Source organism: Quercus robur, chromosome 1 (genome assembly GCF_932294415.1).
Source record: "Quercus robur chromosome 1, dhQueRobu3.1, whole genome shotgun sequence".
Taxonomy (NCBI): domain Eukaryota; kingdom Viridiplantae; phylum Streptophyta; class Magnoliopsida; order Fagales; family Fagaceae; genus Quercus; species Quercus robur.
In genome coordinates, this window is record NC_065534.1 from 19,724,870 (window position 1) to 19,741,044 (window position 16,175).

Sequence of the window (16,175 nt, forward strand, 5' to 3'; positions counted from 1 at the left end):
ACTGCTAAAACAGTAACAACATCCGTAACACAAATAAGTAAACCATCAGGTGTCTTCTGAATTCGCCTTCAAAGTCTTTCTGAAATCTATGCCTCAGTACTGTTCACATCAGGAGAAGACCCTTATACAAAAATAATGAAGGACAAGGAAGAAGAATTGGAACACATGGAAGCACTTCAGCAAGCTCTTGTTACTGAAAAAAGTAAGGGAAAAAGAAGATGGAAGACATGAGCGGGAAGGAGGAGAAGAAGAGGGAAGCAATGAAAAGAAAGTAAAAGGAGCAAAAGAGGGAAAAGGGGAGCCATATTAGGTATGCTCATGAGAGAGCAGATGGAGATGACAAGGGAGGTTTTTGACTCGGCCACATCGGAAATAGGATGTGACGAGCCCCTGCTTCGGATTTTGGCTAAAAGAATGGGGAGACAAACCTTGAGTCTCCACCACCCTTGCCCCGACCGAGCCATCTCAAGTTTCGTTAAGGTATGGTGTTTCTGGGAAAGGAGGGATTCATTCATGGTTGATCACTATGGGGGACGTGTTATCGACTGAGGAATAACCAGAGGGAAGAAGTGGATTCTGAGAAGGGTCTAAGGGATTCGCATATGAGAGAATCACCTTCTTATCTTCTCTCTTTATATAGGGAAAAAGACGAGGGTACGTGACACGCTCCGATCCTCTAAGAAGTCTGCTAGTAAATGCAAAACCGTTTCGTTTCTCCAAGCTATCCATAACCGCTAGATTTAAGAGGCCTCGTAAAAGGAAGACATTAAAAGCGCACTATGGCTAACCAAACGGAATAAACGCATCACGCGTAAGTCAAGGGAAATACCTCGTAGACCGGCGCATTCCTTGGGGAGGTGAAAAGTCGCAGACGTTGATTAAGGGCCGAACTTAATGAGCCGCAATAGAGTCTCGGTATCATCAAAACCCACCTTTCCAACCGAGGAGTTGGATAGCAGGGTTTTGAGGGGCTATTGTGGGGCCCGACAACAGATGGGCCAGATCCACCTATTCACAGGAATACTTAAGGCCCAGGCCGAAGAGGATAGTAGTCCCAGCCCAATAAACGCAAAGCACCAATGGGCCATAGAAACCGCCGAGGAGGGTACAGCCCTCGGCTAGCCCAGAGCTACACTAAGGAAAGGGGTAAAAGCGGCATAGGGATAATCTTGTAAGAAATCTAAAATATCTAGGAAAGGCTGCCCAAACTACCTGCCCTAGACGGAGCTTTGCCTCTCACAGAGTCGTGTCTCTTTAGCCTACTCAACCACTCCCAACAACTCAGGTCTTAAACTGATGGGACAAGTGTCAGGCAAGGAAAGTTCGACCCTACACGTGGACGAAGGAAATTGAATGCATGCTAATATAAAAGGAAAATTTGCAACCTAAAAAGGGGACCTTCCAGAAAGAAGAGGAAAAAAGGGGTGAACACCTCTAAATCATGGAGGAAAAACTTAACAAAACCACAGCCGAGTAAACATGACTTAGCCTTTCGACCCCACTCTCTACAAATGATATTGCACGGGTCCATTTACGTGCGAACCCAACCCTACCGTGGTCCAACGCAAATCGTGTCCCTACAGTAATAATGTCATAAAATTATTCCATTCATTTTCTTCTATATTACTTCCAAACAAGATTATTTACTTTCCATTTCTTTCCATTCATTTATTTTAAAACATCTAAATAAGGTTACTTAATTCCATTTCATTCATTTATTTTTTATTCTTTTCTCTTACTTAATTCTGTTCCATTCCTTTATAATCATTCCATTTCAATCTTTTATGAACTCTCAAACGAAACCTTAGCCCTTATTTGGGAGGAGAGAATACAATGGAAGAGAATGAAAATAATATTTTTAGAATATTTTTCATTTCCCTTGTTTGAGAGTTTTAATGGAGGAAATGGAAAGTTTATTCCCTCATTTAGGAGTTTAAGTGGGAGAGAATGAAATAGGTAGGAAGGAACACTTATTCATCTCTATTCCCTTCAAACCTCAAATTTTCATTTCCCTCAAAATATGGAAGAATTGGAGGGAATGAAATTATATTCAATGAATTTTTTACTAAAACTCTCAAAATACCCCTATATATTCAACTATTTATTTTAAAATAGAGGTCTAATAGTAATATTGTCATAAAATGATTCAATTCATTCCCCCTGTTTGTTACTCCCAAACAAAGTTACATACATTCCATCCATTTTCATTTCATTCCATTCTTTTATTTTTAAACATTCAAACAAAGTTACTTAATTTTATTCCATTCCATTCATTTCCCTTATTTAAATACATTTCATTCCTTTATGATTATTCATTTCCATTTCATTATATTCCCTTATGAACTCCTAAATGAAGGCTTAGAGCTTATCTAAGAGGAATAAAATGAATGGAATGGAAGAGAATGAAAAGAATAATTTTAGAATATTCATTTCTTCCCTTGTTTGGGAGTTTTAATGAGGGAACAGAATGTCTGTTCCCTTGTTTGGAAGTTCAGGTGGGACGAAATGGAATGGGTAAGAGGGAACACTCATTCCTCTCTATTCTCTCAAAACCTCAAATTTTAATTTCTCCTAAAATTGGGAGGTATTGAAGGATATTGGATTAGAGTTTAATGAATTTTTTACTGAAATTCCTAAAGTACCCATATATTTAACCCTAATTCTAAAATAGAGGTATAGTAGTAAGGTCAAAATGGCCAAATACCATCTTTGACTGAAATATTTAGCAATCTATCATTATCTGTGAAATATTTAACAATTTACCACTATTTTGAAACTCGAGTTCATAAAGCTTGAGTTCTACATAGAAATCAAGTCTATGAAAATCGAGTTCCAAAAAAATGTGACATGGATTGGTGGCAGAAGCTGATATGGCATTTTATAATTTAAAAGTCCACATAGAACTTGAGTTTTAAAAATTCTAATTCCCTATAATATGAAACTTGAGCTCTTGAAGCTCAAGTTCCTTTAAAAATTGATGTCGCGTTATGCGTGTGGAGCACGCTAAAGTAAAGAAGAAAAGTTGAAGGAAAAGAAGGAAATAAATAGACTAAAGAAAGCACAAGTCAGGTGTGTGCACATGTAGTGAAGGACAGGTGAAGTGTAGTAAAGAAAGCAAGGATGATGCCATGTTGCGTGACTTGTGAAGTGAAGGACTGGTGAAGTGTAGTGTGTAAAAAGCACAAGTCTAAAAGTCATAGTGTGTAGGTGTCTAGAAGTAAGGTGTCACGTGTGTGCAAGTGTATTTGGTGAGTAAGTGCATTAAATAAAAAGCTAGTGTGTACTAATGTAATAGTGGTGCTTGTAAAGTGTTGTAAAATTTATTTATTTAGTGCAGTTTTATGGTACTCGAGAGTAACACATTATAAGAAATTCGAGTTCCACGTGACCTTTTTTAATTAAAGTAATATAGATCACTGAGTGCCACCGTGACAGTTTTTATGGAACTCAAGTTACATGTCGAACTCGAGTTTCACGAACTCGAGTTTTAAAAAGGTGGTAGATTGCTAAATATTTCATGAACAGGGGTAGATCACTAAATTTTTCAGCCAAATATGGTATTCGGCCATTTTGGCCCTAGTAGTAATATTGTCATAAAATGATTTTATTCATTTCCCTCTATATTACTACCAAACAAGATTGCTTACTTTCCATTCCACTCCATTTATTTCCATTCCAATATTTTATAACATCCAAACAATGTTACTTAATTCTATTTCATTCATTTATTTTCCATTTGTTTCCCTTAATTAAATATATTTCATTATAATCTATTAATTTCATTTATATTCCTTTATAATTTTACCATTCATTCCATTCCCTTTTGAACTTTCAAACGAAGCCCTAGGGGAGTGTAGTAAGGTCCACCCTATATGGGGGGGAAGGGTGGACTCCACCCAAATTCATGAATTAGTTTCTTTGCAATATTTGATCATCACAAATAAAATTTATTTATGACAAGTTTGGAATACATACATACATAAATAAAGGCTATAAATATATGTATGTATTTATATATGTATGAGTGAAATTCAAATAATGTTAAGTATAACCTTTAACAATGTCACACAATTTAATAAATTTTTATTAGATGTATATTTTGACAAGTTCACCATTGATTCAATTTTTCTTGTCATACTCTATACACTGGGACAATGGGAGATGGGGCTAGGGGGTGGGTCATGGCGCCTTCACTTTTTCTTAATTATCTCCTCCCTCTAATAGCATTTATAATACAAATAAGAATGTATAGATAAATTTAAACCAGGACAAAGTTTAGCTATAAAATAGGTTATAACCTTAGGCTATAACCTTACTCAATAAATAAATATTACTGCATATTTTGAAAATCTAACCGTTGAATTGCATATTTTTTACGCTCATAATACACATGTCAAATTTCGTGTCAATCAGATATTATTTACTATATGATCTATAAGTTTATATTTTATGCATAATTTTAAAGTACAAAAACTTGCAATTTAAACAATATATTAATGACATAGTTATTGATCTTTAATTTTCTTGAAATTTTGCAAGCATGAAGGATATAAGAAAAATATATAAATTAACAATTGATTTGTCAAAATTTACCTCTAATAAAAAGATATTGAATAAGATTGTAACCTAATGCTACAACCAATTTTATAGCTAAACTTTATCTTTTAAACTATTGGTCCCCTAGTTTTATTTTTTATTATTTTTTTAAATGTACCACATTTATCTAAATGAATAATACATTTTTTTTATTACTCTTATATCATTTATAGCACATTAAATCAATATATATTAAATATATATTTTCCTATATATAATATAAAACTAGTCGCTAACCCGTGCAATGCACGGGATAAAATCTTATGAAAGTATAGTTTATACATATATTAGTTAAAAATGAATATTTATTATATAAAATAAAGATACACATATTTTGAAAAAAAAATAACCAAATTGTGTGTGTATAGATGAAACAAAGGTGCACTATTTATATTTCTATCATATTTAAACTTTTATAAAATATTGAACAACAAAATACAACAACAATATTGACAAAAAGAAATTTTTAAGTGTCACCAAGGCTTTTAGGGGAAAAAAACACAAATAAAGTAATATAAAAATAACATTCTATAACACAAAGTATTTATCCAACAAAACAAAGATGTACATTAGAATAAAAAAATCAAGATATTTTAGTGACATCCACTACCTCTTAGCTTCTTTTTAACATTTACTCCATCTGTAAAAACTCTAGTGTCTTCATAAGAAGAAGGGTTTGTAAAAACAAAAGGATATAAATGGTAGAGAGAGTAAGCCGCATAGAAGGTTTTAGTTTAGTGCTGTGTATATATATAGTAGTAGGTTAGTTTAGTTTAAAACTCTGCACGTTGTTGTGTAATAGTTGATTTAAAACTCTTCAGTTTGCTGAGTAGTAGTCAATTTAAAACTCCCATTTTGACATAATTAATAAATTAATATAAAAATGATGAGTAAAATTGTGGGACAACCAAAACTTACGTGACAAATTATTAGAAGGTCATCTAATAGTCAAACTTCTTTAGTTTGGTTTAAAATTCTCTATGTTGTTGAGCAATAGTTGGTTTAAAACTTTCCATGTTACTAAGTAGTAGTCAATTTGAAACTCTTTGTCATTGAGTAATAGTTGGTTTAAAACTCTTCAGTTTGAATAATAGTAATCGATTTAATAAAAAAAAAATGATGTGTAACATTATGGGACTACCAAAACTTATGTTTTTTTAAACCTAATCCCAACGTGAGTATCTCTAGATTCTACTATTGCAGTCTAATAAAAGAAATTAAAAAATAAAATAAATTACTGTTTACTAAAATTAAATAATAAAAAAAACTATTTGTTCTCAATTCTTCAATGTATCTTATGCTCTATTATTATTCTATTTTGTAAAAGAAGATTGGAGATATACTACCTATTTGCCCTAACTTCAATAGGTGTTTTTTTTTTTTTTTTTTTTTTTTTGAGAAACCAGACCCCAGGCCTAGGAATTTATTCAAAACTAAAATCAATGAACATCACGAAACACAAGAGAAGCAATGTTAGCAGGAAGATCACACAACCAAACTTGCAGCCCCACAACAGAACTAGCTTTCTTTGCTAAAGCATCAGCAACAGAATTACACAGACGACTAACTAAATTAAAAGCAAAAAACTGGAAAGCAAAAGCTTGAACTCAAATATCATGCAGAACATTCCCATAGCTAGTGAGCTCACCCGTCCCATGTTGAAGAGCATCAATAACAACAGCTGAATCCCCTTCAAAAACCACTTGGGTAAGACCAATCTCTAGAGCAAACTGGACAGCCCTATAGCATGCTAACGCTTCCAACTCAACCACCCAACAACCAAGAGAAATGGGAACAGAGAGCACTCTAACAGTTGCACCACGATTGTCACGCACAATCACACCTAAACCAGCCAAGTTTGAAGACCGAAAGATCGCTACATCGAAATTAACCTTATAAATGTCAGGCGCCAGATTGTTTCTATATCACAACTAGATTGTAATCTCACATAGAGAAGACAAACATCGACATTATCTAAGTGTTTTATTTGTCGTGGGATTTCAATGTTAGTCTAGGACTTGGGAAGTCATCTGATATGAGATTTTAAAATTGTATCGAGTACAAATATAAAATAATAATAATAATAATAATAATAAAGATAGAATTTCACTCTCTGTTAAGTTTGGATTAAACAAAAATAATTTTGTTTAAAAAAAAATGATGAATTTGAGTTTAAGTTGAACTTATTAGAGAGATAGAGTTTCATTCATTGTTAAGTTTGGACTAAACAAAAATAATTTTATTTAAATAAAATGATAATTTTATTTAAATATTGTGCCGATGTGGAAAATTGTGAGAGCTTAAGAGGATTTAGTTATATATATATAGATTATAAATTTATTATTTTTTCCTCTTATTTTTTCTAATAAGAAACGAAATTCATTAAATTAAAGCATATTTTGCATATCCAGAACATATCTAACCTATACTTAAAAGAGAAATTTGATTCTATAAAAAATTAAATAAATAAACAAACAAGCAAAAACAAAGAGGGAATGTAGTCTGTTTTTTTTCTTTTTTTTAGTGCCAACATCTAATTAAATCCCATGTAAAAAAAAAATGAAAAATGAAAATCAACATCTCATGTCTTCATAATCCAACAATACATAGAAATCACACATTCTTTATCTCATATCACATTGTAATGCATAAAACCAGATCTCAACACTAATTAACATAGCTGTGTATACAACTACGAGCGATATTGCACATATTGGCTTATCTTAAATTGTTATTACAACTACAAGAACAATAAAATCTTGATCCCAAAATTTTGGGGTTGGCTAACACATTTTTGAAATCAATACCCATCACTACAAATTCAGAGTCCGATTTTTTGCTTCGCATGCTTTGTAGACTTTCTTCCTTCAGCATTACTCTCCCTTTTGGTTTCTTCCTTATCTTTTTTTTAGCTATCATCAGTTGCAATTAAAAAATCAAAAGCCCAGCATTTAATTCCTAATGAGGGTACCTGTAAACACCAAGTAAGAGAGAATGTTAAAATGCCATAACAGTCAAAAGACCAATAATATGTTATATCAATGCATTTGTACACAAAATGAGGTCGATAGACAACTTGTCCTATGAAGAAAGGAGGGAATTCTAAGAGAATGCTAATGGGGTATGAAAGGGCAATGAGAATGAAAGATTGGAAGAGACATGGTTGAGACCCAATGCAATGTAGTTACTGCATATAACTATCCATCCATGCGCTAAGAGCTGAAAGTAATGGATATAAGATTCCTGTGTTTTCTGCCATGGCCCCAAGATTCCTTAAATCACCAGGAATCAGCTAATGATTTTGCTGGTCATTACCATTCAGAACCAAATCATTGCTCGTTGGGGCTGCTTATAGTTACGTCTAAATAAGCTTTGAAATATAAGAACAAAAAGCCATATTGCATCATCATGGATTGGAATTGGTTAGGATTTAAAATCAAGGAAATTGAAGAACAATTGTTAGTATAAATTGTTTGATCATTTCATATCCTCATATTTATAGAGCTCAAATCCATCCAAAGTATTTTCCATTTTATATTTTATTCAAGTCATTTAAACTAAAAACAAAAATGTGAATGCTTCTTTCCAAATACACCATTAATCAATTCCTTCAATACTGATAGTTTGAAATAAGTGAAAAATGTACATGGTGATTAAGCTACTAATTGATATTCATGGTTATTATACAAGTGCAATAGAAGAAATGAGCCCTAGTGTCCAACATAGATACAGGATGCTCGTGGCAGCTTGCAAGGACATTAGAATGCCACTATAATCTTATTGTCAAGTAGCTCCAAATTGATATAAAGCACAATCTATGTCTCACCAATAAGTTTGAAATCTGTGTTCTCTACCAACCATTCAGCACTATCTTTCGTGAGTCCTACAGAGCTTGTATCAAACTCCTTTTCACGCATTAGTCGCCCGAAAATAAAATTAGTTTTAGTTTACAAAAAAAAAAAAAAAAAAAATTAAGTACGGTTTGTTAAGGTTCTCTGCATTATCTTTTCCCTTACACAAAATAAGATGTCCAAACAAAAGGAGAACTACAAACATGAACAGGAGATGCACGGGAGGTGGGTGGAGGGATCTCGGGGCCAAGACATGCATGTGGGGTGGGTGGAGGGAACTCAGGGCCAATGACAACCTGAGGGATTGCAGCACGCCGACCATGGCTATGTCTTGCAAGAGTTGTGCTCTTGCTTGGCCTTGCAGTATCTTCTTATTTAGTTTGAAGCCCAATGTTGGCCTAATCATTATTTGCACGTATACGTTCAATCTCATTCAAAGCCATCAAGGCAACCAAAATGTCATTGTGTTCTGGACTGCCTACAGGGAATCGCTGCAACATCTCTAATTGTTTTTCAATCTGCAAGTAAAGAACTACCGTTAGGACATCAAACACAACCATGGAAACACACAACTCAAATTAAAAGGTAACTAACTACTACACATTACCAGATAATCGAATAAAGCGCTCTTGCGGTCGATGTACTTCCGAGTTATCCTACGGTACCAACGGAAATATCTATGATCACGAGGAATATCACCAATTAGTGCCGGTGCATGACATACTAGTTGGTATCGATTACCCCATCGATGGATATGCACTGCATGCACCACCCTCCAGTTTCTATCTACCTTTCCCCTTAGGTCTATTCCATGAAGTCGTTCATTAGTATCAACATCAGCGGGAATGTCTTGCATCAACCCAAACTGACGAAGGACACGATCCGGTTGGTGTTTCTCTACTATGTAGAAACACACAAGCGGCACAACTGCCCTCCACATATCCTTCCCCGCAACACAGAAGGCAGGAAGGTGGCTTAATTCCGATTCATATGGCTGCCACATAACCTACAATAGCCAAAAAAAATAGGCAAACATATTAGGGATTTTTCCAAGTACTGCAATATATATTTATTATTTCACCAAGAGTACATATTGTTCAAAACATTGTGAAAGAAATCTCGTGTTACCTGGTCCGATTGCATTCTAACTAACCGCTCACGATAATGAACCAAAAAGACGTATGATGGCCTATTTTTTGTACATGACACCCACACCCACCTACAATTATGAGGGAATCAAAATCTACCACTTAATTACTAATAGGGTTATGCAATGACGACACAATGAATTTCATGCAAAGACTTACTTCATGGAGAGTGGATAATCTGGTTGTGGTGGGCCATTAGCGCCCTCAGGTGGGGGCACTATCTTCGGGCACAAATGTGGGAACCTAGCCCATGCCCAATACTGAACCAGGAGCATCGCCCCACCAATCTGTCTACTGTCTTTATGGCTTGCTCGACATAACTCTCTATACAACCATGCAAGGCAAGCACTACCCCAACTATACTGTGGCGGATTACGAAGATTCCGCAATAACTCCAAGAACATCAAATGCACCCTATCTCCTGACTTGTCCATGAAAATTGTATCCCCTAGTAGCGCTAGAATATAGCACCGGGCATACTGATGCACCTCAACTTCCTGCGCATTAGGAGACAATGGGAGTGCAATGTGTTCAAGAAGCCGTTTGATGAGAATTCTTTGCCCCATCAGCACAGTTGTATTGCTAAGCGGAATAGTAAATCCAAGCAAATCAGTACACTCCTGGCGCCAATCCAACAAAGTTGGCCCTACCAAGACCTCACCATCGATAGGAATCCCCAAAATAACCTCCACATCTTGTAAGGTGATCGTCATCTCACCATGTGGCAGGTGGAATGTATGGGTCTCCGGCCGCCATCGCTCAACTAAGGCCGATATCAAACCATGATCTATCTCTCTGGATGGGGTCCTATAGAGTCCCTCTAAACCTAGTAACTTGATAATACCAATAACCCGATCATCCACCATCGGGTCTCTTTTTGCCATCTCCTCAGGACGACCACGGCATTCAAGTGCCCCAGGATCCTGCATAAGATAAAACCAAGGCTTCATATATTTACATCAACCACTACATAGAATGGTTACATCATTAGGACCAATAACAACACAAATTCATAAGTACTTTTTATAAGTCAAAGTGAAGATATAAATTTAGCTGGTGTTCAAACTAGATATTTTACGGTTTTTACCTCACCCTCCCAAATATCATTTGATCGATGTTGTCGTTGTTGTGTCAACACTGAACGATCTATGGGACCAGGACTCACAAGCTCAACATCCTCAACATCCGCAGCATCCATCTGCTCAAAGTTTATGTGTGATATCATACTAACACACTGCAATATTCTAGTGGAACTAAAAATTTAAAATCAAAGCAAAATAACCATAAAGAAACAACAATACATTAAGAAATCAAAAAATAGCAGATTTGTGGAAAGAACTTACCTTTTGTAAATTCTAGAATACACATGGAAGTAAGATATTTCTCGTATAAGGAAGAACTTTGATTCAAAAACCTTGGAAAATAAGAACTAATACTCAAGAAACACCCATAGCTATAAAATGAATATTAAAACCTGGAAGTGACATTTAGTTTGAAAGATGGTTAATCCCTTGGTGTCCATTAGCTATAGGATCTCCAAGTTGCTTGTAATGCTACTTTTGAAGCAATATAAAGATCTTAAGGGAAAAAAGAGCATTACATAAGAAACACATGATTTATGTGTTTCAACTTTTGGGCTACACTCATGAGTCAAAGATGGCAAGAATTATTTGACAATGATAAGAGAATGATAATACAATTTCAGTCCTCTCCCCCTCTTAATCTGTCACCCCTGATATACTCAAAATTGGATTCTCACAGATGTAATACTAGTTCTGAGAAACAATACCCTTTTCCATACTACGTCGGTTACAAAAGGCCTGGACAAACATTCAGGCTTTTACAAAAAAGTCAAGCTGAATTCCATGCAGCCTGGCAGTGGTTTCCAGCTGGGCTGCCCAAGCCTCAGCTTTTTTTGTAAATCACATAGGGCACGGTGTTTGAACTCTTTTCCTATTGTGGTATAAAATAAATAAATAAGGGTACGCTTGGTACACTGAATGGGAATTATGACAAGAATTGTAATCTTTATTACTAGGAATAAAATGTGTTGTAATGTAATAACTAAACATATTCATTAGTTTGGTTGTAAGTTATAACATTATAATGAAACTTAACATTTATTTTAGGAAATTTCTTACTCATACAATTATATTTCCTTAAAAATTGTTGTTTTTAAATTTAAGAGAGATATGTGTTATTTTTTATGATTTTTTTATTTTTATAATTGTTAGATGTATATGGAAAGTTTGTTTACTTGTAAATATATTAAGTATTGAAATTATTGCACTTACTAAGGAATAACTAATACAACAATTTAAAGAGAAATAGTTATTCCTCATTTTGAAGAATAGCTATTAATGAGGAATGATTATTCCTTGTAATAAAAACATAACCAAACTAAAGAATAACTAAATCATAAGAAAAACTATTACATTACTGCGCCTATTACAGTCTACCAAACATGCCCTAAAGCTTTGTGTATCCCCAAAAAAAAAATTCTGAGTTTCATGCTTCAGCCTACTCTCAGAACCCTACCTTGCTCTCCTCAATAGTTGCTGCCTTGTCATGCAGAAAACTTGACAAGAATTAAAAAACAAATACCTGTGAATATTTTTCTTTTTACAGTCAGATGATAGCTTCATCAATTGAACTAGTTATATAATGCTCTACCCAGGATTTCAGGGATACACCATGAGCAAGAGCCTAGAGTCCCAAGTAACTAAGAGGAATCCATTAGACAAACACATACATTAAGTGCAAGGACATTAACACTATAAGCAGGCTTGTTTGTGTCTCTGATTCTGAAAGAAATGCAGCATAATTCATAATCTTATTACATGACATAAGAAGTAAATATCTTCTTAAATGATAAACTCAGCGAGCAAATTGCATAAATTTAATCATGAAGGTCTGCCCCCCCCCCCCCCCCTTTTTTTTTTTTTCGTGAAGGCCTGACGTAATAATTTCACAAAGAATATCCCACTCAGTTGTGGTATTTCTAAAGAATGGTAGTAGAATCAATGATATTTAAGATTTAACAAAAGGCGTCAAAATTTGAAATAAATAAGCAAGCTCCAGCTCTCATAATATCAATCACTTGTAATAGTAACGCCACTACAATTTATATGTAGAAACATATTGATTTTTTGTCTCTCTCTCTCTCTATTTTTTTTTTCTTTTTCAGTTTGTGTAGGTGTCCTGAAAATAAAAAATCATTTAACTCAAAAGAACAGTATATAGTTATCACCAAAAATGAAACAACAGAACAATGAAGTAATGAAGAACCAGGCAACCAAATCAATAAATTTTTCCATTTGAAATTTGATTCCTAAGGCTTATCCATAGTCATTGATCAGTTTTGAAGTATATACAATGTACAGTGTGAATTTGAAGTAAGAAAGAAAGTAAAATTAACTAACTAAAAATTATATTTTAGAACCAATGTTCTGTCAAAACCCTTTATAAAAAAAGAAAATAATAATAATAAAAGCAAAGAACTTAGTGATAGAATCAATTACCTGACAGTGAGAGAGAGATGGTGAATGACCCAACAAGGCTCGAAAAGATGCTGGGCTCGGAGAGATGGTGGGTCAGAGAGATGATCAATATAAAGGGAGAGTCCAATGAGGAGAGGAGCCACCGACGACAGAATGAGCCACCGAAGAGATGAGAGGAGAATGACAGACAGAGAGAGAGAGGACAGGTCTTGTGTTTGAGTGTTTTGTGTTTGGGTATTATGTACTGGGGTGGTCTTTACTTTTTTTCAATCCTCGCATTCACTTGTCCCAACACTGGAACTCAAGGGACACACTGGAACTGAAGTCTTTTAAATGCTTGAGTTTTGTCACCCAACTCGAGTCTCAGGCGTGTTTAGTACCTGCGTTTGAAAAATACGTGTTTTGTTGATTGAAAATAATATGAAAACATATGTGAATAAAAAAATATATGAAAATATGTATAATATTATTTAAAAACTGAAAATGTATGTTTGAGTAGATGTACCAAACACCCCTAAAGAGATTCAAAATCCTAGTTTACCAAATAGTTTTAGAAACTTAGCAGCTAATGAAATGGTTAGAAAATTAATGCTAAAAGGCCAACAACAAAAAAAAAAAAATACCATAACAATTCATACCATGATAGTACACTTGTATGTATGCTTCAATTCTTTTTTCATGAACATCTCCGTGTAAACCACAACGGTTGCACACTTAGCGAGCTAACTATGAATCATGTAATATATTAAATGTAGGGGTAAGGGCCCAAGATCATATATTGGGTTTTGGGTTTCACCCGCGACAATTGACAAGTCTGAGAAGAGGCAAATAGTTGTTAAGGGATCCCCAGCTAAAGTCTCATAAGCAGGGAATAAATCGAAGATGATCCGAGGAGGAATACCTCCTCAAACGTGACGAATGTAGCTCAAGTGTGTATTCCCGCAATTAAAGGGACCCTCCAAAAGATAGGAACGTGCCTCATAAACATACGAGGAAGAAGAAAACACAAAATATCTAAGGAAAAACTACTACCACCGCATTAAATGCATTGCAGTTACTTTTCTGGCCGCATTTATATGGAGAAGACCTCTGAACAGTGCTGCCTTGGCTACTACAACTCACAGAAGGCTGAAATGGGTGTCTGATGGGATGGGCATTCAAGTAGGGACTCAGATGATCAACAAGTGTAGGATCAAGATGGCCCAAAAGGGGCTATATAATGTGAGAGACCCTCCATGAGAAGGGGATCGGAAAAGAGAGAAAAAAAATAGTATAACAATCTAAATCATTCTGATATTTTAGAGTGATCATTATATACAGATTTAACCTCCTCGGACTTAAAGTTTATTGATACTAACATCCTTTATTTGTGTTTGATTGCCATGCAATTCAATACTAGCAGTTGTCCAACTCATTAGTTCCTAGTTTTTTGACCAATTCTCTACAAATTCATTGTATTAGGCTCATTAGACCAAGATTCCATACATTTTGGGCTTGGGCCCCAAATTGTGACCCTACATAAAGTATCAACACTAAATTCACTATTAGTTTACCCACGAATATGTGGTAAAATATATCAAACATTGCATATGAAAAGTACTCAAGAAACAAAAGTTTATATTGTATTCAATAATACAAAACAACTTATGTTCTTAAAATTTTAATTTAATAATAATAACATGTGCTAATGGCATTCACCATACCACTAAAACAATGCATCTAAACAGCTCTTTGGAAGCACCTCAAAAAACAACTCTTTGGAATTTTATTTTATTTTATTTTTTAAATATATGCCATAATAACATACTAATCCTATAATTATTATGTGGTTAGAGTTAGATTGAAGTTATATTTGATGTAACTTAATGCATCATTATACCACTCAATATTTTTTGAGTTATGTAAAGATAATTCATAGTTTACAAATTAATTGGATAAAAAAATTATTTTGAGTTATGTAAAGACTAACTTGGAAGAAGCCTTTGACTAGTTGGATGAAGCTTAATACTGATGGTGCTGTTTTTGGTAACCCGATCTAGGTGGGGGAGGAGGTGTAATAAGGGACAACAATGGTGAATGGGTGGTTGGTTTTGTGAGGAAGCTTGAGAGTATGTCCAGCGTTTTGGCTGAGCTTTAGGCCCTTAAAGATGGTCTCTTACTTGCTCGGCAACTTGATATTCTCAATGTTAATATAGAACTTGACGCTGATTTGATTGTACACTTACTTAATAACCCCTCCTCTCATAATCTCATGTTAGAACCCCTTTTGAATGACTGCAGGAACCTAATCAAAACCTTCCCTAGTTGCACAGTGGCTCACATCTTTAGGGAAGCCAATAGATGTGTTGACAAGCTTGCTAACATAGAAACAACTCAAGCTGTTAATTTCCTTTTGTTGTATGAATCACTGCTTGTGGTGGTTGATTTGCTAGCTTTTGACAAAACTGAGCTCTTTTGTAACAGAATGGTTGTTGATTAGTTTTATGTTATTAGCTTGGTTAACCAAAAAAAAAAAAAAAAAAGAGACTAACTTGGTGTGGATAAATTTTATATATGTGTGTGTGTTAACTTTATGCTTACAATGTTCATAAATAAATATTAAATAATATCCCACTAAAACAAATTGCATAGAATATAATTTTTTTAAAATATTAATCAGATTAGAAGTTTATTTATTTATTTTTTACAAATGACAACAAGAAGTTATTGAGTTGTATAATATTAACAAAAATGAAAATCTTTATTAACATAAATTTAATAAAACATGATCCAAAAATATTGACAGAGATGATTCTGTTGTACATTATAATCATACAACTTAATGTAATATAGTATAGAAAACACTGGATATGGAAATTTTATTATTATTATCATAAGACATGCATTTCTCATTTTATTTGATTTTCATAAAATAAACCAACTTGTTCTGAAGAAAAAAAAATGCTAACATGCGATGTTTTACAGCATAGTAACATATTTTACAACCATGCACCGAGCTAAACCCACATTTCTCATTTTGGGGATATCCGTTTTCTTTTTCTATATTCCAAAAGGAAAACGTCCGTCCAATTAGCAAGATA

General features: G+C 34.3%; 1 protein-coding gene across 2 annotated transcripts; it reads right to left on the reverse strand.

Moving 5' to 3' along the window:
• Window positions 1-8,333: 8,333 nt before the first annotated feature.
• On the reverse strand, window positions 8,334-13,446 carry LOC126724464 (serine/threonine-protein phosphatase 7 long form homolog). Of its 2 annotated transcripts, XM_050428995.1 has the most exons (6): window positions 13,117-13,446; window positions 10,683-10,793; window positions 9,755-10,518; window positions 9,576-9,666; window positions 9,055-9,453; window positions 8,334-8,965 (listed from the first exon to the last, which is right to left on the reverse strand). In XM_050428995.1, exons 2-6 carry the CDS (start codon window positions 10,791-10,793, stop codon window positions 8,846-8,848), a joined length of 1,485 nt encoding a protein of 494 aa, XP_050284952.1. In that variant the 5' UTR covers window positions 13,117-13,446; the 3' UTR covers window positions 8,334-8,845. The 2 variants fall into 2 exon arrangements, with proteins under 2 accessions (XP_050284952.1, XP_050284949.1); XM_050428992.1 differs by lacking the exon at window positions 13,117-13,446 and having other exon boundaries at window positions 10,683-10,829.
• Between the last annotated feature and the right edge of the window lie 2,729 nt (window positions 13,447-16,175).